At 43.9% G+C, this 25,606-nt stretch overlaps 1 protein-coding gene across 2 annotated transcripts in view; it reads right to left on the minus strand.

Annotated features, from left to right (window-relative positions):
• The window catches only part of C21H14orf39 (chromosome 21 C14orf39 homolog), a 54,334-nt gene extending 34,325 nt beyond the window's left edge, over nucleotides 1-20,009 (minus strand). For both annotated transcript variants that reach the window (XM_060262220.1, XM_060262219.1), the window contains exons 1-8: nucleotides 19,957-20,009; nucleotides 16,920-16,976; nucleotides 15,563-15,686; nucleotides 14,569-14,658; nucleotides 12,305-12,480; nucleotides 7,999-8,041; nucleotides 5,999-6,119; nucleotides 1,274-1,368 (exon numbers count right to left, since the gene is read on the minus strand). In XM_060262220.1, the coding sequence (XP_060118203.1) occupies nucleotides 1,274-1,368; nucleotides 5,999-6,119; nucleotides 7,999-8,041; nucleotides 12,305-12,480; nucleotides 14,569-14,658; nucleotides 15,563-15,686; nucleotides 16,920-16,976; nucleotides 19,957-20,005 (755 nt within the window). In that variant the 5' untranslated portion in view covers nucleotides 20,006-20,009. The remainder of the gene's footprint in view (nucleotides 1-1,273; nucleotides 1,369-5,998; nucleotides 6,120-7,998; nucleotides 8,042-12,304; nucleotides 12,481-14,568; nucleotides 14,659-15,562; nucleotides 15,687-16,919; nucleotides 16,977-19,956) is intronic.
• Between the last annotated feature and the right edge of the window lie 5,597 nt (nucleotides 20,010-25,606).

Here is a 25,606-nt window from a genome sequence, read left to right on the forward strand (position 1 = left end):
GTGCACGTATGCCGATAATTTAAATATTTCTGTTTGCTAATCAACTACTTACGTTTTACTGGATGAATGTGGTGTAATTTAGTTTGAAAGGTTTGAGAAATGCTTTATTTCCCTTCTCTCCAACTGATATACTGAGTTTACAGAAGATACTCTGTTAATTGTGCAATCATAATGCCACATGAAATTCTAAAGTAGTAGGCATTATCTAAAGTAGATAAAAACGAGCTTTTGTAGTATTTAAAAAGGGATTTGCCACAAATGTTAACCAACTCAGTGTTTTATCATTATTCAGTAATGTTTCTTACAATAATAGCACATCTTTTAAAAATAATTATTGCTAAAATAGCAATAATTATTGCTAAAAATAATTGTTGCCTTTCTACATAAGACACACAGAATTTAATTCATATTAGCTTTCAGGGATGTAGTGGGAGCTCAGAAGTTATACATTAATTTTTTTAATGTAATGTTTTTATTGGGTTTTTTTAAAAAAAATTAAATATACATTATACATTAATTTGATGAACTACTCTGAAGTAATGTTCCCACTGAGATGGCTGACAGATCTAAACTAGGGTTGCTAATCCCCAGGTGGGGGTAGAGTATCCCCCCCTGGGTCATCAGAAAGGGGGGGGGATGTCTGCTGGGCACTCATTATTCCCTATGGAGATCGATTCCCATAGGGTATAATGGAGAATTGATCTGTGGGTACCTAGGGTTCGTGGGGGTGTGTGTTGTTTTAAGAGGTAGAGGCATCAAATTTTCAGCATAGCATCCAGTGCCTCTCCCCAAAATACCCCCAAGTTTCAAAAGGATTGGACCAGGGGGTTCAATTCCATGAGCCCCCAAAAAGGTGCCCCTATCTATTATTTCCAATGGAGGGAAAGTATTTAAAAGGTGTGTGGTCCCTTCAAATCTGATGGCAAGAACTCTCTTTGGAGTTCAATTATGCTTGTCACAACCTTGTTCCTGGCTCCACCCCCAAAGTACCCAGATATTTCTTGAATTGGACTTGGCAATCCTAATCTAAACTGATTCAATATCATTTTCTCTTACCAAGAAAATCTAGTTCTATGTGTGCCAGAGATCTCTAACAAAGAATTTTCAGCATCCTCAGCAAAGGGCAACTTTCAGGATTCTTTGGGGAAAGCCTTGGCAGTTATATGGCTATTACTGATATATATATTTATACAGCAGATATATCCTGAGGTGTTCTAGAATTCTGTGCCACCACATTCATCCATGTATGGTAAACTTGATTTTAAAATGCTACCTTTTAACAAATTCCTTCCTCATTTCATGATTTTCTTCACTTCTTTCTTCTCCCACTCTCGAACGGTTTTGATCTTCTGTAACCCTTTCAAGTTGCTACAGAAACATGATGTTTAAAAATACCCAAATAATTCATTAACATTCATTTGATAAGCACTGAAGTTTACCATACTGGCTTCACTAAGAGATCAATGCATGAAGGATGGCTTTGAGCATCTCTTTAATGCTCGGAAGGCTGCTTTTAGTTACTGAAAGTAACTTAAATTTCTCTCTAGTAGCCAGGCCTTGAATTCAGCAGGAGCTCACAGGAACGGAGCTCCTGAACCTTTCTGGGGGTTCCTCCTCCTCTTCCCCACCTACCTTGTCCATTGAATTGTAGGTGCAGCTGCATAACAATCCCTGGATTAGGAGAGAGGGCAGCCAGCCAGCCACCAGGGGCTTTGCCACACCCCCAACAGCCCTCATTAACCACTGGAGAAGCCCACGCCACCCTTTCTCCACTTCTTATGTGATTTTGGGCGGTGGGTGGCTTGCTGGCCTTTTGATTGGGGGGGGCAGCCAAAGAGAGCCCCAGGTGAGTAAGGCCTGCTTGGACTGGCTGGATTTGTGTGACTCGGTGAATGCACAAAGTGGCTGGGTGGGATCCGTAGAAATTCCAACTTGTAACTGTCGGTGACCATCTCCTTGCACCAGGCGTCTGTTGTTATGTCCTACCACTGATCTTGGAAGTGAAGGAGTTGTGCGCCGACCGGAATTGATTGGAAGTCATGCTTTGTTTGGTTTGTTGTCCCTGACCATCTTTTCTGATTGTTTGTTTCTGAATCGGTTGAATCTGATGGAATTGTTGTGTTGAAATGGCTGCTTGGTAGAATTCTAGGAAGATTTTCGATTTTCTGGACGAAAGCGTGGTAATGTGTGTTGTGCACGAAAGGAAGGCTGGTATCTTTGTCTGCTGTTCTGTCGACATAAAAATTTTGGCATTGCCTTCTTTCTGTCTTTGGTATCCACCAAGATTTTGTCCAGATCTTGACCGAAAAGTTGACCACCATGAAATGGATAAGACATCACAATATACTTTTAATGAGAATCGGTTGACCAGGCTCTCAGCCAAATAGAACGTCTGGTTGCTGTTGTCGATACTATGGCTCTTGATGCAAAAACCATAGTGTCAAGCGTGGAGTCTGCTAAAAAAGAAACCGCTTTCAGTAATCTGTTGGCTCCCTCCACTGTATGATGGTCCTTCTCTGGTACCTTTGATATCAGCTTCCTCATCCAGATGATAGCAGCTCTCGCTATCGTGGAACCGACTGCCAACGCCTTGAGAGCCATGGCGGAAGCCTCATGTGCCTTTCTTAATGCGAATTCTGCTTTCTTGTCAATGTGGTCCTTCAGGTTGCCCTGACCGTATTCTGAGACCAAGCCGTATCTCTGCAGCGCTGCTACAGGAGCATCAATCAGAGGAATCTGTAAGAAGCTATTGGTAAATGAATAAAGCTAATATAGCTTATTTTAAAAACCTGGGTATTGTTTATTGGCAAATGGTTTTCTCCATTCTGCCCTCACTTGTCTCTCAAAATATTTAGGAAAGAGAAAGGCTTTTGTATAGGATGCCTTTTGGGGGGGGAAATTCCATGTCTCCTTCCTTGTGTTTAACTTTTTTGCTTTCCTCCTCCTCATCCTCCACATCTGGATCATCGTGGAATCTAGTGCTGTAAGTGTTCTAAGAAGTAAATATTGATAATCTTCTGATTTAAAGAACCTCTGTGCAGGTTCTGGTACATCAATAGGCAGATCTTCCTCATCAGTGAGGAACTCCCCCTCTTCCTTGTCACTAAACTTGTCAGATTGATCATCACCTTCTGAGAGGTCTTGATCTTGTTCCCCACTTAAGAGAGTTGTTTGCTTCTGAGCTGCCTTAGTGGGCCATTTGCCCTTTCCCTTAGGCCTTCTTGGTGGTGACTGCGAGGAAGAGGAATGTGACCTACGCCTCTTTCTCACCATCTCCGGCGCTCAGGGGATGATCCTGCCTGTGTGCACTCTGCATACTGCTGCTAGCCAGGATGTCGTCAGCGAAGCGGCCTGTTCTGGTGCGCTTTTCTCTCTGGCCGCAAAATGACAGCTTCGTCGAGGAGGTCCATGCAAGCCTCTCCTGGGTCTTGCCGGCTCCACTGGAGTCTTGGGCGCTTAGGGGCTCGCACTCTCCTGCTGACAGGAACCCGTCGTCTTCTGAGTGCCTCATGCAGTGGAGCCCGCGCCTTTCTTTGGCCCCGGCAAGAAATTTACACGGGGCAATAAAATGGCGGTCGGGATGCCTTCGGGCGATCCCTCACAGCCCGGCAGTGAGGTAGGCCCAAAAAGTGATAGAAAATAAGTAGAAAATAGACTAACAATAGTTAGGAATGAAAAATGAAGAGGTAGTATAATTAATAGAGGTTTAAGAATATATAATAGTATAGATATGGATGGCTGAATCCTAAGCTCGATGCTCTCCCTACAGAGGCAGGAAAAGAACTGAAATGTGGGCGACTCCCAATGAAAGCAGGAAGTTGAAAATTAGTCCTGCCTCCCTACTGATAGGTTGGGAATCACCCACAAGGTGGCCTCCGCCTCAGAGGGAGAATGACTCCTGCTAGTAGCGCCTCTGTCAGAGAGGGAAGGTGTAGCCTGATCTTGTCAGATATCGAAAGCTAAGCAGGGTCAGTACTCAGATGGCAGTCTATCAAGGCAGACTTTGCAGAAGATGGCAACTAATTGAAAACCACTTCTGTTTCTCACTTGACTTGCTGCCTGACCATAGGTACATATTGTCTTTCTCGGGAAACTTGAGGCAGAATGTGGGAGGTACTGCTTCAGCCACTTTCTTAACTGCGATCTGAACCAACCTAGTGGCTTACTTTCATCCCTATGTGCTTCCAATCTGTGTAGGTAGTCTTATTTTTTCCATGGCTTACCTCCACCAAACATGGTGGATGGGTTCACACATGTGCAAAGTGCTGTCAAGATACCGCCGACTTATGGCGACCCTGTAGGGCTTTCAAGGCAAGAGACTAACAGAGGTGATGCTATTGCCTTCACCTGCATAGTGTTCCCTGGAATTCCTTGGTGGTCTCCCATCTGAATACTAACTAGGACCACCCCTCCCTGGCTTCCAAGATCTGATGAGATAAGGATAGCTTGGGCCACCCAGGTCAGGCCACCAACCATGGTACCTTTTAAAAAATTAATTAAACCAACCATGATACTTTTAAAAAAATTGCCGCTTTAAATTTTAAAAGGTCTTCAAAACTGTACGTAACAACAATAAACCATGCTTCAAATCAGCATTAATGCCAGTTATTAAAATGAATAAAATAAAAACTAATAAAATAAATTTAAAAGGACCAGAGACTGTAGAAAATCCAGCTAGTTTTATCCAGATATGGCTGACATTAGTACTTTACAGAAGACGAAGACGAAGAAGAAGAAGAAGAAGATGATGATGATGATATTGGATTAATATCCCACCCTCCACTCCGAATCTCAGAGTCTCAGAGTGACTCACAATCTCCTTTATCTTCCTCCCTCACAACAGACACCCTGTGAGGTGGGTGGGGCTGAGACAGCTCTCACAGCAGCTGCCCTTTCAAGGATAATGTCTGCCAGAGCTATGGCTGACCTAAGGCTATTCCAGCAGCTGTAAGTGGAGGAGTGGGGAATCAAACCCGGTTCTCCCAGATAAGGGTCCGCACACTTAATCACTACACCAAACTGGCTTTTCTCCAGGTAGGTATTAATCAAGATAAAATCAAGAATTGCTTCCTCAACACTATTTCGCTAGAGAGTGCTGTTGAGAAGTTGGGAATGTGGCAACACAAATTGCACCAAACACTTAGTCCACATCCTCAAGTATATACTATCTGTGATACATTGCTTCTGGAGGTTCCTTTTAGTCACCAGGGCTAGTAGCTACTGCTGGATCTATACTCCATGTGTCTGCTACCTGGTTGTCGTCTAATTAGTAGTTTGTTATTCTGTTGTAAGAATTACTGATGTGAACTGCTTTCAGCACTCAAAACCAATTATGAATGTATGTGTATCATCCATAATGTATAATTGGCTCAGTTAATAAGATTGCCACAGATTCAAAGCTAGAGAAGCTACTATTATGTATGAGAAACAACACTTATGTAAGGTTCAGTGAGGAACAGGGCACGTTCACCACTTCATAGAGAATTCCTACTTTGTTTTCTTACAATAAAATAATTTACATCCTAATAACAATATAGAAAAAAAAAGGTAAAGCTAGACCCCTGTGTAAGCACCAGTTGTTTCCGACTCTGGGGTGACATTGCTTTCACAACGTTTTCACGGCAGACTTTTTACCGGGTGGTTTGCCATTGCCTTCCCCAGTCATCTACACTTTCCCCCCAGCAAGCTGGGTACTCATTTGACCGACCTTGGAAGGATGGAAGGCTGAGTCAACCTGAGCTAGCTACCTGAAACCAGCTTCTGCCGGGATTGAACTCAGGTCGTGAGCAGACAACTGCAGTACTGCAGCTTTACCACTCTACGCCACGGGGCTCTTGACAATATATCTTGACAATCTATAACAATATAGAAAGCATTAACTACAGAGTCCAGTTTTATAAGAACTGCACTACAATATATTTTTATCCAGCATGGTGAGATAAAGGAATATTTTACTGCATAATGTAACACAACATGAAAGTAATAATAGACTATTTACCTGCCTGATAGAATGCATTTTCTTTTCCAGCTCCTCTGCTGTTTTGTCTAGTTCAAGTGATTGCTGCCTGAGAATATTTGCATGCTGAAGGGTTTCTTTCGTGTTCTGCCTCAAAGAAGCACTTTCTTATGTTAAGGAATCAATAAACTACAAATGACAAGGAAAGGAAAAGTCCTCTGTGCAAGCACCAGTCATTTCCGAATCTGGGATGACGTTGCTTTCACAATGTTTTCATGGCAGACTTTTTACGGGGTAGTTTGCCATTGCCTTCCCCAGTCATCTACGCTTTCCCCCCAGCAAGCTGAGTACTCATTTGACCGACCTCAGAAGGATGGAAGGCTGAGTCAACCTGGGGCCGGCTACCTGAAAACCCAGCTTCCACCAGGGATCAAACTCAGGTCATGAGCAGAGCTTAGGACTGCGTACTGCAGCTTTGACACTCTATGTCACAGGGCTCCTAAAGGTAAGGGTAGTCCCTTGTGCAAACACCAGTTGTTTTCGACTCTGGGGTGACGTTGCTTTCACAACGTTTTCATGGCAGACTTTTTACAGGGTGGTTTGCCATTGCCTTCCCCAGACATCTACACTTTCCCCCCAGCAAGCTGGGTACTCATTTTACTGACCTCGGAAGGATGGAAAGCTGAGTCAACCTGGAGCCGGCTACCTGAACCAACTTCTGCTGGGATCGAACTCAGGTTATGAGCAGAAGACTCTGACTGCAGTACTGCAGCTTTACCACTCTGCGCCACGAGGCTCTTACACATGACAAACAGACAAGTAAAAAGCTGAATGGAAATCACAGTTCAGTCTAAAGACTGAAGAGCTAACTTCGACCTCAGCCATGGAAAATATTTATTAGATTTCTATCCCACTGTATCTCATAGGCTCAAAGCAGCTTATACTAGCGTAACAGGGCCAAGGGCTGATTTGTACTGCCATGCTGCTTAATGGTTCAGTACCTTTACTCCATGCCTAGATTTGAGCCCTGCTATCTGAATAAGTTGCTACAAAACAAAAGAGAAATATGTGCTACTACTAAAATCCACATTTGGAAGATTTGTAGTTGCATGCTGAGCTCATTCATCATGAAAATTGTTTAATCAAAATTGGGGGGGAGGGGAGAGAGAGAATCGGGGGGGGGGGGGGGGTGGAGAGAGAGAGAAAGACCAAATCACAAGTATCTCGACAGTGTGATATCAGCCCTAGAAGACGTAAGTCTTTGCACTTCAATATAAATAGGCAAAGGATTTGTGAGTAGCTAAGTGGCTAAACTACTGGATATGAATGAGTGCAAATCTCAGCTCAAATTTGATTTAATGACATGGCTTTTCACAAGACATACCTCTACTCAGGTTCTGAAGGACTAAAATTACAGCTATTGTGCTATTGTGAGAAAGAATTAAGTGAATAACAAATAATACGAATAGAACTTTGTGTGTTGGTTGTATATTTCAATTTGTATCTGACTCTTATAATTATCCTGAAGACTCATGGTGAAATACAATGTAAAACAAAAATCTAGTTATTACAACTAGTACTTGGGAAATTATTATAAATAAATAATTAAAAACAGGGCTTTTTTTGAGCAGGAACACAGTTCTGGCTGGCTTGGGGGGGCGGAGGCCTAATTTGCAAATGAGTTCCTGTTGGGCTTTTTCTACAAAAAAAAGCCCTGATTAAAAATAAATGCTTTTTGTAGTATCAACCCATTTTGCTGAGCCAAAGTGGTTCAAAGTCAAAACTAAACTTGTACTCCCAACTTCTTCATGACTTATTTTGATTACTGTATTTTTTTAGTTACATACCCAGAACTATAAAGAGTTTTGCCTTTGGACTCTGCCTTGATTACAATTCAGTGGCCTTTCAGATTCTTTAAGAGCTGAAAGACATTGTAGCTACCTATATACTTAACTATCTTGCAGCTATAATTGTAGTTAAGAATTACAAAAAGTTCATCATGGATCTTCTTTTTAAATGTCCATAGTTAACATTCTGGATACATTTGAGATGCCCAATACAAAAGTGATTGAAATGGACCAGGTTCTGCAAAAAAAAAAAATTATTCACAAATTAATTTTTCTTTACACTTCAAAGGTTTGAAATAAAGGGATGGGAACTGACCAATTTCACACTAGACCTTTAATCCTGGTTTAGACGTGTCCCCCCCCCCCCCCCAAAGCTGACATTCTACACTAAAACCATAGAGCTGGTTTCTCTGATTCTCTGATTCTAGTGTTGAGTGTCAGTTTGGGGACAGGACTAAACCAGGATTAAAGGTCTAGTGTGAAACTGTTTAGTTTATAAAGGGATTATCAAAGATTTCAGGTTTTCACGGCTGGTAACATCATTAGGGTTTGTAGAATCTTTCGGGATCAAGTGCCGTGTTCTACTGGAGAAAGTTTTCCTTCCAGACGTTTCGTTCTCAGCTGCGGAGAACATCCTCAGTGGCGTTGCAGCCGGAGCAAGCGCTCAGACCTTCTTGGCTGCTGTGCATTGAGTGGGGCCAGGGCTGCTGGAGAGCTGCTATTTGTAGGCTGGAGGGGGTGTGATGAAAGGGCAATTGGTTTGTGGATGTGCCCATTGTTTGGTGGGGCTTCCTGGAAGGTTAGTGATAAGGAAACTGGCTGTTGAATGTGACCATTGTTCCATGTTAATTGCTGGGAGGGTTGGAAGGGGTTTGAAGATAAGGAAGATGGTTGTTGACTGTGCTGATTGTTCTGTGGAATTTGCTGGTTGTTCTGAGACTTTCTGCAATTCATAGTCTGTAGGGTGTTTTGCAGAGCTGGGTACCAAGATTGGTGGATGAAAATGCCTTCTTCCTTTCTGTTAAAATTGTGCTGGTGTTTGTAAATCTCAATAGCTTCTCTGTTCAGGCAGGTATGATAATGTGAGATGGTAGAAAGGACTTCAGTTCTTTCAAAGTGGATGACATGGTCTCCTTCAAGTGCATGTTCAGCTACAGCTGATTTTTCTGGCTGAAACAAGCGACAGTGTCTCTTGTGTTCGGTGAGACGGGTGTTGATACTGCGTTGGGTAGTGCCAATGTAGACTGCACCACAGGAGCAGGGTATTTTGTAGACTCCAGGGGTTGAAAGTGGATCTCTCATATCTTTGGCCGAGCGCAGCATGTGGCGGATCTGTTGTGTGGGCTTGAAAACTGTGTCAGCATTATGGCGTTTGAGAATTTTGCCAATGCGGTCGGTGACAGATTTTATGTAGGGCAGGAAAGCTGTACCCACATTTGTGTGTGGCTCGGGATTTGGTGTGGATGGTCTCCTGGGATGGAGGGCTCTTCTAATTTCTTGTTGGGAGTATCCATTGGCCTGCAGTGACGGTTTGAGGTGGTGTAGTTCCTGTTGGAGTTGGCTTGGTTCACAGATGCGTGATGCACGGTGAATGAGGGTTTTTACAACTGTACGTTTTTGGCGAGGATGATGATTGGAATTCTTATTTAGATAGCGATCGGTGTGTGTGGGTTTCCTGAATACAGTGTGGCCGAGTTTTCCGTCATCTTTCCTGGTAATGAGAACGTCAAGAAAGGCAAGTTGACCATTGTTTTCTTTCTCCACGGTGAACTGGATACGAGGATGGACTGAATTCAGATGAATTCAACCAGCAAATTCCACAGAACAATCAGCACAGTCAACAACCATCTTCCTTATCTTCAAACCCCTTCCAACCCTCCCAGCAATTAACACGGAACAATGGTCACATTCAACAGCCAGTTTCCTTATCACTAACCTTCCAGGAAGCCCCACCAAACAATTGGCACATCCACAAACCAATTGCCCTTTCATCACACCCCCTCCAGCCTACAAATAGCAGCTCTCCAGCAGCCCTGGCCCCACTCAATGCACAGCAGCCAAGAAGGTCTGAGCGCCTGCTCCGGCTGCAATGCCACTGAGGATGTTCTCCGCAGCTGAGAACGAAACGTCTGGAAGGAAAACTTTCTCCAGTAGAACACGGCACTTGATCCCGAAAGATTCTACAAACCCTAATTATAAAGGGATTGTTTATAACGGGATAGGGGAAAATGTAAAGTTTTCCACTCTTGTTTGTGTTACAATGTATCGTCAGCAACAAAGAGAGAAATTGTTCTATTTTAATTGTGTCCCCTGTCATTGTATTTTTATTTTAATATGAGGATTTTACTAAAGTGGCAATTGAATTAGTTAGATCTAGGGGTGCCAGGTCCCCACTGGCCACTTGCAGGTAGGCTTGCCAATCCCCAGGTCCCAAAGGGGGTTCTCCCTCTTTCCCAGGCTCCTTCCCACCCCCAGTCAGCTGGCTGGTGGGGGGTGGGGGGGAAAACCCATCCCCACAGCCACCATGTGGCTTTCCACCCCTGGAGGCTTCAGTCTCCGATTGGAAAGGCTTCCTCTTGGGATGGTGTGTCCGTATTACTTTAAAGAAGTTGGCAGAAACTCGTGAGTAGAGATGCCAATCCGTCACTTCAGAGTCGCCAGAAATGGGGGGGAGGGAAATGTCTGCTGGGCACTTCATTATTCCCTATGTGGAGATTGATTCTCATAGGGTATAATGGGGAATTGATCTGGAGGTTTCGGGGGCTCTGGGGGAGCTGTTTTTTGAGGTAGAGGCATCAAAATTTCAGTATAGTATCTAGTGTCACTCCCCAAAATACCCCCCAAGTTTCAAAATGATTGGACCAGGGGGTCAAATTCTATGAGCCCCAAAAGAAGGTGTCCCTATCCTTCATTATTTCCTATGGAAGGAAGGCATTTAAAAAGGTGTGCTGTCCCTTTAAATGTGATGGCCAGAACTCCCTTGGAGTTCAATTATGCTTGTCACACCCTTGCTCCTGGCTCCACCCCCAAAGTCTCCTGGCCCCACCCCCAAAGTCCCCAGATATTTCTGAATTGGACTTGGCAACCTTACTGGCAGGGGAAGGGGTAGGGTTGCCAGCTCCAGGCTGGGGAACTCCTGGAGATTTGGGAGTCGAGTCTGGGAAGGACAGGGGCCTCAGTGGGATACAATGCCATAGAGTCCACCCTCCAATGCATCCATTTTCTCCTGGGAGACTGATCTCTGCAGTCTGGAGATGAGCTGTAATTCCAGGATATTCCCCAGGTCCCACCTGGAGGTTGGGATCTCTAGACCACAATTAAAATGAAACCAATAGCTGCTTTATGTTGATGTCACAGTTAAGATAAGAAGGTGTTAACTGATTTTTTCATAAATAAAAGTTTAGATATATTTTTTAAAAAATTCTCATGATGGCCATTTGCATACTTTTCCACGGTGCAATTTTTTGTTAGCCTGACAGAACAATCCATACATCTCCCTTCCTCCTTGGGAAAGAATATTTGGGAGGAAATCAGACCCGCATGCAACGTTCCTTCTAAGCTTCAGAGTCTTGTGAGCAAAAATTCTACTTGGTGAGCTACTGGCATTAAAGAGAGCCAGTTTGGTGTAGTGGTTAAGTGTGCGGACTCTTATCTGGAAGAACCGGGTTTGATTCCCCACTCTTCCACTTGCACCTGCTAGCATGGCCTTGGGTCAGCCATAGCTCTGGCAGAGGTTGTCCTTGAAAGGGCAGCTGCTGTGAGAGCCCTCTCCAGCCCCACCCACCTCACAGGGTGTCTGTTGTGGGGGGGGAAGGTAAAGGAGATTGTGAGCTGCTCTGAGACTCTACGGAGTGGAGGGCAGGATATAAATCCAATATCTTCTTCTTCTTCTTCTTCTAAAGTTGTGAGCTACTGCATAAATTATTGTGCTCTGGGGTCATCCTTCCTGAGCTAAGACAAAACCATGTGAGCTGGAGGCTAAAAATCCGTGACCTAGCTCACACTAACTCAGCTTAGAAGGAACACTGCCCACATGGAATTTGTTATTTACCCATGGTACTTTCTATCAGACCACGGGGTTCCAGACCTCTGGGTAAAAAAGTTGTAAAGATATTGTGTCTTGCTGATGCTTTGTTGTCAAGCTGCAACTCATGTGAGTTGAAATGGCAAGACAGAAAAGGGAGAAGATTGGTGGGGCTATGGGGTTGAAGCTTCGGCCCTTCTACTGGCAAAGCCTTTTATAGAAGCAGATGGCCTCTGGGGATGCTGGGCTATCCAAACAAATAGGAAGTGGGAACAGACAGTGACTGACAGGAGGAGAGGGAACAAAACAATACAAGCCATAAAGAAAGAAGATTTGGAGGCAAATATATAAAAACAAATGTATCAAAAAGATTCAAAGGGAATTCACCCACAGAGGATGTTAACTATTATGTATGGGCAAACACAGAAAGAAACAATTGATGATTCCAGTGTTTTATTACAGGAACCACGTTTTTACCTTGAAAATCCATTATTTCAAGTTCTTTCTGTTTAACCAGTTCAGACTGTTTCAGAACGCGGTTTTGTATTTCCTCAAATTCTATTTGTTTCTGGACAAATGTGCTTTCTAAATATTTTGCTTGGTGCTGTTTGAAAGTCTCTTCATACTGATTCATGTAATCCTGGTACATGTTTCTTTACAAAAACAAAAAAAATGCAATCACCCTTTTATAGTGTTTTACTTTTATTAATGTTAACTCGCCTGTTCAAAGTCCATTTTCTAATACCGCCTGAACCAAGTGACAATGGGGGAGAGCATTGTTTCGTTAATCCCACTGCTATATAGCTGAAAATAATTGAGACCCTTCACTGGCAGTCCTTAAACAGTGGCCTGTCAGGGATGCTTCAGACCAGTGGTGGCCAAACTGCAGCTCAGGAGCCAGATGTGGCTCTTTCACAGATATTGGCTGATAACAGACCGGCACTTGGGGTCGACTCAGAGACGCCTCTGAAGTCGACCCCAAAAATCTCTGCAGACAGCAATGTCTGCTGGGCGCCCTCCTCCCGTCCTCACCCTGTCCTCCAGGCTCCTTTGACCGGTTCAAAAAACTACCACTTCCGAAGTGGTAGCAAATATTTAAGCCGGCCTTCAGTCACCTCCCTGCTGTCTGGATGGGGGAGGGCGCACCTGAGGCGACTTGGTGGTCTGGAGCTGCCAAACCACCCCAAGCTGTTCTGGTTTTTCCCCTCCATGAAACCGATCAGAGCGCTGATGTGCACCAGCGCTAGCCCCCCCAGGGGAAAAAAAGGGAATCCAGCTTCTAGGACGCCTTTCCGTGTGGAGGCGCCCAGCCACTTCACAGGTGGGATGGGGCCGCTTCACTGCAGACTGTCTGGAGGCTCAGGGACGGCTCTTTTTGAGCTGACCTGCTTTCAGCTGTCTCCCAGCCACCCCAGAATGCCTGTCTGTTCTCAGCCAGGGTGTGGCTCTCAAAGCCCACACCACTCTGTTGGCCAGGTTGGAAAAGGCATTTCTCTCTTTAATCACTTCTCCAAGTCAAGGTAGCCAGTGGCTTGGAGAATGCATTTAAAGTTGCTTTCTTTCCACCTCTCCCTCCCCCATCGAGTTACTTGCTTTCCTTCTTTTCTGTACTGCAGCTATGTGGCTCTTACATTAAGCAAGTTTGGCCACTCCTGCTTTAGGCTGGTTCCACACTAAGCAGGACATTGAACTAAATGGCCTGTATGGCCCCTTCCAACTCTATGATTCTAATTCTATTTCGTTTTTCTATTACTCTTCTGTGATGGGATAATACTTGTTGTGTTTAGCAGGTGCCATTAGAACACTGTTCCACCTTTACTGTAAAGATGTCTCCACAAGGATGATTTGGGCTTCCTCACCGCAAAACTATGCTTAGGAGAAGCCGCTTGATGATGTCCCCTTCGCCACACCCTTTCCCAAACCTGAATTTGGGAAAGATTGCAAAATGCCTTTGCAAGCTGTACAGAAAGAAAAGCATCTTAACTTCCACATCACAACCATTTTCCTTCTCAGCTATAGGGCTGGTGCATGGGAGTAGGCCACTTAAAGCGCCACTTGGCCTTAAAGCGCCTCCTCTCCCCGCGCTCACTGCTGTCTGCTTCCCCGTGCCCGCTGCTGTCCGTCTCCCTGCGCTTGCTGCCGTCTGTCTCCCCGCACCCGCTGCAGTTGCAAGGTGGGGGGTGCGTGGCAGCGAGCATGCTCAGAGCCAGCTCTGAGCGCATCTGCTGCCTTCCAGACTCTGCCGAGGCTCAGGAGGCCTTGGCAAAGTCTGGGAGGCATGGCAGTGATGTCATTATGATGTCATCAGGGCGTGCACACGCTTTGTGCGCGGGGAAATATCAATGGGGGGCGGAGGATCGGGGTTCGGCCTAGGGGCGCAGGCACCCCTAGCTCCGGGTCTGCTCAGCTATGACCATCATTTCCTCCCTTGCCTTAATCCCTTCAGTGGCGTGGAGAGAATGGTGGCTGTGGGGGACTGAAGCAGGAAAAGTGTGGGTTTTGGGGGGGATTGCTACGTGGACATTCTGCTGCCTCTGAGAACGTCTCTGCCTATGCAGCAGCAATGGAAGGATCACAGAGAATGGAAGCATCATAATTCCCTATGAAAGTATTGCAGTCCTAACTTGGTGAAACATAATGCACATCTTTAACAGGAACCGAGATGATTATTGATCAGTTATGATCATTAGAAATATTTGGAAGTTTTCAAAATACAAAGATATATCAGCATGCACTCATACTTGTCGTTTCGTGTCGTTTTCATGCAGTCCTGGAGTTCCTTCTGCAAATATTCTTCATGTTTATTTAGAATCATGTACGTTGGTTTCCAACTAGGGTGACAAGTTTAAACGTCTTTTAAATAACTATTTGTTAAACATTAAAAGTAAAAACATTATAAGTAAGAAAATCTTCAAAATAATAGGTAGTTCCTATTCTGTGAAAGTGGGATTTATTCCCTTTTTTTACTTCAACCCTTTCTTCCTAGCAGTATGTTGTTAACACAAAGACATCAGGATGTACATTGAGGGGTAGGGGATCTTCTGCTAATGTGAGCCTTCAATAGCCGTGAGAATATTTAGTGAAAACTAATAGATTTTTACCACTCATTTGAATGGGATAGAAATTGTCACCATGGCCAAATTCAGAACTTATCATGTAAAAGAATAACAGGTTTCTCTTACAATGACAGAAGCAAACAGTTTACTTGTACTAGCTGGCAGGCAAGCAGGGCTCCAGAGACTGGATGGTATCAGGTCAAAGGCTAAGCAGACAAGGAGGTGACGACCCCTTGTTGGGGTCACCAGACGTTGGCTGTGACTTGGCAGCAGAGCTTTTCTTGTAGCAGGAACTCCTTTGCATATTAGGCCACATGCTCCTGGTGTAGCCAATCATCCTAGAGCTTACAGTAGGCCCTGTACTAAGAGCCCTGTAAGTTCTTGGGGGATTCGGTACATCAGGGGGTGTGGCCTAATATGGAAAGGAGTCCCTGCTACAAAAAAAGCCCCGCTTGGCAGCCCTTTACACACGCACACATCACCTTACAGAGTTGTAAAATCACTGATAGTACATGTAAAGCTCTCTGAACTTTCAGAATGTGTATAGACATCTGTCTATAATAAAGCAACTTATCTTTCCGGTAGCAAAAGTCCGTAAATATCAAACTACTGCTTGATTGAAAAAATTGCCTCATAGTCTTAAGTAATTTGACAGATACAGTCCTTATTAAATACGTACACATTACAATTCTCCTTGCTGCTATTGTTGCGTTGAAGGCCAACAATCACCTCCTCGTTCTTGTTAATCTCTTCTTTTAGCCAACATATTTTGCCTTTTTTCACAATGATGTTAGCATTATGTACTGAAAGAAAGGAATAATTTATTCTATATCATATTCATTTTATTAGTTTCAGTTTTTATATTACCCTTCTCTGTAAATAGGGCTCAGGGCAGTGCACAATGAAAGATTAAGCAACCAGAGAAGAAGAAGAAGATATTGGATTTATATCCTGCCCTCCACTCCGAATTTCAGAGTCTCAGAGTGGCTCACAATCTCATTTACCTTCCTTCCCCACAACAGACACCCTGTGAGGTGGGTGGGGCTGAGAGAGCTCTGATAGAAGCTGCCCTTTTAAGGACAGCTCTGCGAGACCTATGGCTGACTCAAGGCCATTCCATGAGCTGCAAGTGGAGGAGTGGGGAATCAAACCCGGTTCCCCCAGATAAGAGTCCACACACTTAACCACTACACTAAACTGGCCCTACTATAAGATTAAAACATTAAAATTACAATAAAATTACAATGGACAACTTAATTAAATGGTGATTAGAAACTTCAGGTTGTGTCACTGCCTTGCAGAAGGGGAAGCAGGGGGATGACAAATGAATACTGAATTTAAAATCACCATTACTTAGTAGTCCCCAACATGGTACCCGACAAATCTTTCCTGGGACAAGCAAGTGTTTTTAGAAATTGTGTGGGGCCAGGAGGGGCTTTTGCCAAGCACAGCTTTTGATTGGCCATTGGAGAACTGACTGGCTGTGCAGATTAAAAGGCATTAAATGGCTGCCTGAAATGTTAAAGAGACACTATGACAATTATGCATAATCTCACACCCTGACATTTGTGCTGACCCCTCTTGTGGCAGGCAGCTGTTGTGTGGTTGGCTCCACCTTCTGCAGCAGCCATTTTGTTATTATGCCCACTGCCCTTTCAGAATTCCAAATGTGCCTACAGACTCAAAAACATTGGGGACCTTTGCCATAACTGAACAACTCAAAGGTAGGGGGCAAAGGTAGTGGGCAGATCCTATTTTGGCCATTTTATTGGCTTGATGTTGTAATACTCATGGATTAAAATGTAGCATGCTTCTAGATAGGCAGATGCAGGGCTTTTTAAAAAAAAAACAGGAACGCAGTTCCGGCTGGCCTGGTGTTAGGGGGTGTGGCCTAATATGCAAATTAATTCCTGCTGGGCTATTTCTACAAAAAAGCCCTGTGCGGAACAATGGTGATGGCAGGGGGTGTGGTCTAATACGCAAATGAGTTCCTGCTGGGCTTTTCATGTAGATGTGTACCGTATACTGGTACTTACTCTGTATCTGTTGTCTCACATGTTCTTTGGAGTAAGATGCTTGCTCAACCAGAAAAACTGAAACAGAAATAGTTAATGATATTGTCAATTTAGATATTATCAATTTAGATATTAAATATTTTAAAAATGTATTTTAAAACAGCCACTTGAGTGTTGATTTTAATCCCTTTTTAACTTATTTCTTTTACTTCATTTGTAACCCACTTTTCTCCCCATTTGGACCTAAAGTGGTTTACAACATTCTCCCCTCCATTTTGTCTTCTCAACAAGCCTGTGAGGTAGCTTAGACTGAATACATATGACTGGCCCAAAGTAACCCAGTGAGCTTCCATGGTGCTTTTGAATTCGAACCTGGGTCGCTCAGGATCCTACTCCAGTACTCAGCCCACTACACCATATTGGCTCTTAACGGTTATAACAGCCTAGTAGGGTTGCCAGTCCCCAGGTGGGCAAACACTAGAAAGAAACCACTGCTTTTTTATGTTGCAAATAAATGCTTAAGCAATTTCTTTCATAATGATGCAATTATGTTATCATCACAAACCAAAATTCATTAAATGTCCATAGAAAAATCAAAAAGTTATTTCACACCACTCTTGTAAGGTAGTACTTTTCAAAATCAAAATGTTATTTCACATCACTCTTACAGTCCACTGTCTCAGTTCTCCTTTGCTTGAAAGGCGTAGCCGCCGCACCTGCCAGACTTCGGTCTGCTACCCATAGGAGGAATCATATACAAGTGTGGTGCTGTCTACGTCTTTCAAGCAAAGGAACTGAGACAGTGGACTGTAAAGTACTACCTTACAAGAGTGATGTGAAATAACATTCTGATTTTGAAAGTACTACCTTACAAGAGTGATGTGAAATAACATTCTGATTTTGAAAAGTACTACCTTACAAGAGTGGTGTGAAATAACTTTTTGATTTTTCAATGGACATTTAATGAATTTTGGTTTGTGATGCTAATATAATTGCATCATTATGAAAGAAATTGCTTAAGCCAGGGTTTCCCAAACTTTTCTTTCACTTTTCTTTTTATACTTCTCCTTCGTGGCCTGCTAAAAATTCAGGGGTGGAGTCGGGAGACAGGAATTATGTCATTTCCTGTGGTGTCACTTCCAGGTCAAGGGTGAAGTGATGTCACTTCCAGGGCACACTGAACCAAAACTCCACCAAAACCAAAACTCCACCTTTTCCTGTGATGTCATTTCCAGGGCACTCCCCCAAACCTGTCTCTTCTTCTGAAGTAACTTCAATTTCAGAAAAATCTCTTTGAAACTCATGCTGAGCCAAAATGGGAGTGGAAAGTGGGTGGTTGCAACTTTTTCATACATTCCCAGGGTCTTTGCTTTCCATCCTCACCACACCTGCATGCACCTATCTGTTTGCGTGTTCTTCTCCAGGTTGCAAGCACTCCTAATGCCCATGTTCAATTGCCTGCACCACCTACACACCCCTTCAACAGCACTGGCCAGTGTATGCAGTTGGAAGTGCTGTTGCCATTGCCATCAAGAATGCCAGTGCTGCGTACCACCCACACTGGACCGTGGCAGCTGCTGTACCTCAAAATATGCTGACACATTAAGTAGGCCCTTCCTTCAGCTGCTACTACTGGAACCCTTCCTCAAGCTACAACCAAGCTTGCTTGGTTTCAAGAAAATCTTTTGAAGCTATTTTTCATACTTTTCCTTGACTGAAACACTGGGAAATTTCTGTGAAAGGTAGCAGAGAATTGTACTGCAATTAATGAATTAATTTCAAGTTATATAAAGTTCATATGAGCTTTTCTGCAGTTATCCCAAAAAGGGTATTTATAAGGGGCTTGCAGCTTTTTACTGGCTATGTTTCCCATGCCTTTAAAAGCAACCTGTTGTGCAGATATTTAGCCAGTGAACTTCTTTCATCCTCTTTAATATCTACAGGAGGAGTTTAATTTTGGTGTCAGGCAGCTGTTAAAAGCCGGACCAGTAAAATGGTGCCAAGTTCATAGTACCATCACTTCCAGTGCTTCTGAAATATACAGCAGTAATCTCCAATAATCTCTTTCTGCCCCACACCTCTAACTCTCACTCACTCACTCACATGGAAATCTCATAGAAAGACCAGCTGGCTACAACTGGGGGGTGCCAGTTTTTCATTGTCAGAGCTCCTATGTCTGCAACAACAGTATGATGAACAGAAAAGTTTCATGCAGTAAAAATGGAAGGAAAGAATGAAATGGAAGGAAAGGAAAGACACGGAAAGAAAGAACATAAGAGAAGCCATGTTGGATCAGACCAGTGGACCATCCAGTCCAAAATTCTCTCATACAATGCCCCAAAAGCACCAGAATGTCCACCAGTGGGGCCAGGGCACTAGAAGCCCTCCCACTGTTGCTTCCCCCCACCCCAGCACCAAGAATACAGGCAGAGCATCCCTTGCAGAGGGAAAAAGAAAGAAGGGGGGACAAATGGGAAAAAAGCCTTACTCACCATCAGATTACCCCAGCCAGCAACAATTCTGCCCAGGGGTCGTTTGGTAAAAAAAATAGCTACTGGAATGCCCACTCCTCACCCCTCCTGGCTGAAAAAAACACACACCCCTTCTTTGCCGCCCAGGCCTCCTGGGGAAATCTCCCCAAAATGAAGATCCTGTGAATTTGGGGGGAAGTGTTTGTGAATTTCCTGCATTGTGCAGTGGGTTGGATTAGATGACCCTAGAGGTCCCTTCCAACTCTATGATTCTATACTGCAAGGCACATAAAAGCTCATACCTTGAAGAACACTTCATGGGTCTAAAGTGCCAGTGGATGCCAGCTTTTCTCTCAAACGCTGGGAGAGGGGGAGAAGGAAGGAGAGGCAGCCCAGCTCCTCTCTGCACAACACAGAGACGGGGGAAGGAAGGAAGCCAAACAGAGTTCAGGCTTTGCAGCCTGTGTCAGTCTTCAAGGCTAGCTTTTCTCTGCACAACAGAGATGGGGGAAGGAAGGAAGCCAAATGGAGCTCAGGCTTTACAGCCTGTGTCAGTCTTCAAGGCAGTATAATACATTGTGACATACCAAACTGTAGTAGTAGATTGTCCAAGGAACTTAAGATGTCATCATTCATTCTGTAACCTACAAAAAAGAAAATGGAGAATTAAAACCACTGTGCTGCCTCTCCTTCTTAAGCCAGCAATACAGGCTATATTAGTTCAGGTACCAGTGTCTCCATAAGCATGCCAGTGAAATGTTTGCTCATGCAACAGAAAAAAAAAATCTGAGACACTCTGAGGCTCTATCAGTAGATTATTTATTGTTCTGCTTTCATCTAAAACCAACCAACTTTTAAATTAGAACATAAGAACATAAGAAAAGCCATGTTAGATCAGGCCAATGGCCCATCCAGTCCAACACTCTGTGTCACACAGTGGCTCAAAAAAAATTATATATATATACACACACACACTGTGGCTAATAGCCACTGATGGACCTCTGCTTCATATTTTTATCTAACCCCCTATTGAAGGTGGCTATGCTTGTGGCCGCCACCACCTCCTGTGGCAGTGAATTCCACATGTTAATCACACTTTGGGTGATTGCCATTCATGACATATGATCACCATCTTCAAGTACTTCAAGGGTTGTTATATAGAGGATAGCGTGGAATTGCTTTCTGTTGCCCCAGAAGGTCGGACCAGAACCAACGAGTTGAAATTAAATCAGAAGAGTTTCCAGCTCAACATTAGGAAGAACTTCTGGACAGTTAGAGCAGTTCCTCAGTGCAGGGGGTAGGACTAGATGACCCTGGGGCCTATGCCTTAAGTTGTAATTGAATTATTCGAAATTTCGGTCCTTGTTATTTGTATTCTATTGTCAGGGTATGTTTGACTTCAGTATTTTGTATGAGAGTGTTTAAGAATATTTGTACTTTTTTCCTACATTGTGTTTGTTTGTATCTTGGAGGCTGGATATCACAGAACCTGTGCAGTTTCTCCCTGCCACCTTCAGAAGGGTGGCAACCCTAACGGCTGAACATCTACTTTGCATGCAGAAAGTTCCCGATTCCAATCCCTATTATCTCTAACTAAAGCGATTAAGCAGGCTTTATTTATTTTATTTATTTAAAACATTTTTATTTGCCTTTCTACCCAATTGGGGCCTGCAAAGTGGTGAATAGTGTGTGTGTGTAGACAGACAGACAGAGGGTCAGTAAGGGAATGCCAAACAAAACAAAGTGGTCCTCACCTACAGGGGGAAGATAATGACAAAAGGGGATAGTTGTAGTGATGGTAGGTTTCATTTTAACCAGCCCTTATCCATGCTTTTGTCAAGGACTGATAGGTTAGAGAGAACAAGTGAAAACAGATCTACCCAGAAGTAAGCCTGGTGTCAAGCATTGGAGAAAGTCCAGAAAAGGGCAACTAGAATGATTAAAGGGCTGGAACACTTTCCCTATGAAGAAAGGTTGAAACGCTTGGGGCTCTTTAGCTTGGAGAAACGTCGACTGAGGGGTGACATGATAGAGGTTTACAAGATAATGCATGGGATGGAGAAAGTAGAGAAAGAAGTACTTTTCTCCCTTTCTCACAATACAAGAACTCGTGGGCATTCGATGAAATTGCTGAGCAGACAGGTTAAAACGGATAGAAGGAAGTACTTCTTCACCCAAAGGGTGATTAACATGTGGAATTCACTACCACAGGAGGTGGTGGCAGCCACAAGCAGAGCCACCTTCAAGAGGGGGTTAGATAAAAATATGGAGCAAAGGTCCATCAGTGGCTATTAGCCACAGTGTGTGTGTGTGTGTGTGTGTATATATATATAAATTTTTTTTTGTCACTGTGTGACAGAGTGTTGGACTGGATGGGCCATTGGCCTGATCTAACATGGCTTCTCTTATGTTCTTAATCAGTGGGGCTTATGCCAGGAAATTGCGGTCTGGATCTCCCTCCCCCATTCTTTTTTAATGCAGAATTCTCCAAAACTATAGAAAGAGGAGAGGCTGAGACCTCTCATGCTCAAAAACTTGAGCAGTGTGGAATTTAGGTAGCATATATACAATAAATATACCACAGTAGGGGGCCTTTAAAATGAGACCTTTCCTAGTGATCACTTGTTTGGAAGCAGGAGTCAGTCAAGGAAATATGCCCTCTTATTTTGCTTTTCAAAATATGGGGACCCTGGACAGCTACAACGGGAATCGTAGGCGGTCTCCCCGCCCCATCTCACCCTGTGGGGCGGAGAGCTGCAAAGAAAAGCAAAAGTGTTGAAAAAAATAGGACAGATTTTGGCGCGCTTTTGCCTCAAGGTCGGCGCCTGAAACGGTTTTTTTCCCCCCGTTCGAAGTATCCCTCCACCTTTCTCTAATGATCACCCCCCCGCCCAAGTGAATTCCCGCCTTTTTTCCAACGGCTTTTGTGGACGGGAAATGGCAGAGAAACGCCTCAGAGAAGCGCCAGACGAGGAGTGGAGGCGGGGAGAAGGGCGTTAGCTGAAGGGGGCATTTATTAACCTCAAGATTAAAATCAGTAGGGCCAAAAGACGAATAAACTTTATGAGGGGTCTCCGAGGATTACAACAAGCGAGCTTTGGAATGGCACAAACGGTTCTCAGAATGGATGGAGGAAACAAAGGGCTTGAGGGAAAGCCCAATTCAAGAAATATCTGGGGACGGTGGGGGTGGAGCCAGGAGACTTTGGGGGTGGAGCCAGGATAACAGTTGTGACAAGCATGACTGAACTCCAAAGGGAGTTCCGGCCATCACATTTAAAGGGACCGCACACCTTTTCAATGCCTTTCTTCCATTGGAAAGAATGGAGGATGGGGCACCTTCTTTTGGGGCTCATAGAGTTAGGCCCCATGGTCCAATCCTTTTGAAACTTGGAAGGTGTTTTGAGGAGAGGCACTGGATGCTATGCTGAAAATTTGGTACCTCTACCTCAAAAAAACAGCCCCCCCCCCCAGTCCCAGATACCTGTGGATGAATTTTTTGTTATACCCTATGGGAATTGGTCTCCATAGGGAAGAATGGAATGCCCAGCAGACATTTCCCTCACCTCCCCCCGCTTTCTGATGACCCTGAAGCGGGGGGAGGGCCTCCAAACTGGGGGATCCCCTGCCCCCACCTGGGGATTGGCAACCCTAGAAAGTTCTGTGCCGTCGATTTTGGCAACAAGGCATCAGTGCCCTTAGTGTTTGCTTTCTCTCTCTCCCTCTCTCTTACTAAAGTAGAGCTGTACTTTTGGTCAGTGCCTGACACAGGCAGAAACTCAACAGGGGAAACTCCGGCGATGCATTTACACGCTTGGGAAGACTTTAAAAGTTCTGCCTGTAAATGAAGCAGCTGTAAAAAGCGCAGGAACCCAACCAGAGGGGAAGCCAAGTGGCAACAAATAAAACTGTTTCCTATGAACACATCACAAGATAAGCATTTAAATACTAGGAGAAGTCATACCTGATAAATTTGCTCTATATGTAGCCTTTCTGTTTATCCTTTTCATCCATCTATTCTTTCCATCTGTTCATTCATTACTCATCCTATTTTCCATCCTTTTCATCTATCTATCTGTCCTTTCTGGCTATCTATGCAGTTTCGTGTAGTGGTTAAGTGTTTAGACTCTTATCCTGGAGAACCGGGTTTGATTCCCCACTCCTCCACTTGCAGCTGCTGGAATGGCCTTGGGTCAGCCATAGCTCTTGCAGAGCTGTCCTTGAAAGGACAGCTTCTGTCAGAGCTCTCTCAGTCCCACCTACCTCACAGGTCTGTTGTGGATGAGGAAGATAAAGGAGATTGTGAGCCGCTCTGAGATTCAGAGTGGAAGGGGATATAAATTCAATATCTTCTTCTTCTTGTTCTTCTTCTTTCCTTTCTGTCTATTTTTGCAAACTGTTCTTTTCACCATCTGTTTGTCTACCAAATACCTCAGATTCTGTTTCAGTATCAGCCATCCCCCCTCCCATGGAAGAACATCTGAGCAGATGAAGCAAAAACTTCCTCAAAATGTCTAGTAATCATAATCCAGATTTGGATCAAATTTCCAGAAATGAAGGCATAACTTCAGCCATTGTGGTTATAGTGTCAGACTAGGATCTGGGTTCAAATTTCCACCTATCCATGAAGCTTTACAGAGTCATCTTTGGCCAGTTGCTACATTTAAAAGGAGTAATGTAGTAACCTACATTAAAGGGTAGCTATGAGGGGAAAGCAAGGGACGGAACAGTTTATGTCCCCCTTTCCTTGAAGGAAGGGGAGATGAAGATAGAAAGAAGGAAGGCTTCTTCCACTGTCTTTGAATTAATCATGGCAAGTTCTCATTAATTTTAATGTGATGGACAGATTTGCAAAGTGGAAACCACAGAATACCTTTGAAATACATCGATCTCCATGGTATCTATAAAACTTATTATTTATTTATTTATCTATCTATCTATCTATCTATCTATCTATCTATCTATCTATCTATCTATCTATCTATTTATTACTTTAGTCTTCTTTCCCTCCCTCTCCGCAAGTGGACTCAGGGCAGCTAACAGTCAGTTTGAAACATTTACGATTGCATTTTAAAACAATAAAATTACAATTAAAATACATGTCATGGCACTGTTCAGCTTCAGTATAGGCGGGATCTTTCTTTCTTCTGACAGTGGTCCTATAATGATCGTAGTTCCTCAGCAGTGTAGGGTGGCAGTTCTCTCCCGGTTTAGGTAGAATCATAGAGTTGGAATGGACCTCTAGGCTCATCTAGTTCAACCCCCTGCACAATTCAGGAAACTCACAAATACCTCCCCCTAAATTCACAGGATCTTCATTGCTGTCAGATGGCCATCAAGCCTTTGTTTAAAAACCTCCAGGGAAGGAGAGCCCACCACCTCCCGAGGAAGCCTGTTCCACTGAGGAACCGCTCTAACGGTCAGGAAGTTCTTCCTAATGTTGAATCGGAAACTCTTTTGATTTAATTTCAACCCACTGGTTCTGGTCCTACCTTCTGAGGCCACAGAAAACAATTCCACACCATCCTCTATATGATAGCCCTTCAGGTACTTGAAGATGGTGATCATATCACCACTCAGCCATTTCATCTCTGTGTGCTCTGGTTGTTCACAAAACATGTTATGCCTACAGGTGTTGAAGAACTGTCGAAATAGTTCAGTTTTACAGGTCCTGCAGAATTGAGAGAGGTTCCGCAGGCTGCTTATGGCCTCCAGGAGGGCATTCCACATTTCTGGTGCTGCCACTGAGAAGACCCGGGCCTAACCCATGTGGAACGGTCTGGCTTTCCTTGGTCCGGGGATAGATAGTAGGTTTTGTTTCCTTGGATATAGTACTCTCTGGGGAACATATGGAGAAAGGCGATCCCGTAGATAGGAAAGCCGTCCTTATCCTCCACATTCCATAGAAAACTCTCACCACCTCTGTGGATTCACGGAATTTCTTTTGCCTAGTACCAAGGGACACTTTGCAGCCAAACCCATAGCAAGATGCTTTCCTGGACTTGTGAATGGTTCCCATACCTGTTTGGCTGCAGCTCTACGTAGCCACTAGCCATAAACTGCATTTGCCAAGGTACAAAACTGTGTGGTCTGGTTGTTCACAAAACATAATATGCCTACAGCAGAAGTACACATTGAAGAAACGTGCACATTTATTACTCAGTCAGCAAGCTGCATACAAAGTTGATTAAGAAGAACAAAATCAGAACCTAAAACAGGAACTCTTCCAAGAACACAT

Source organism: Heteronotia binoei, chromosome 21, assembly GCF_032191835.1.
Source record: "Heteronotia binoei isolate CCM8104 ecotype False Entrance Well chromosome 21, APGP_CSIRO_Hbin_v1, whole genome shotgun sequence".
Classification (NCBI taxonomy): Eukaryota; Metazoa; Chordata; class Lepidosauria; order Squamata; family Gekkonidae; genus Heteronotia; species Heteronotia binoei.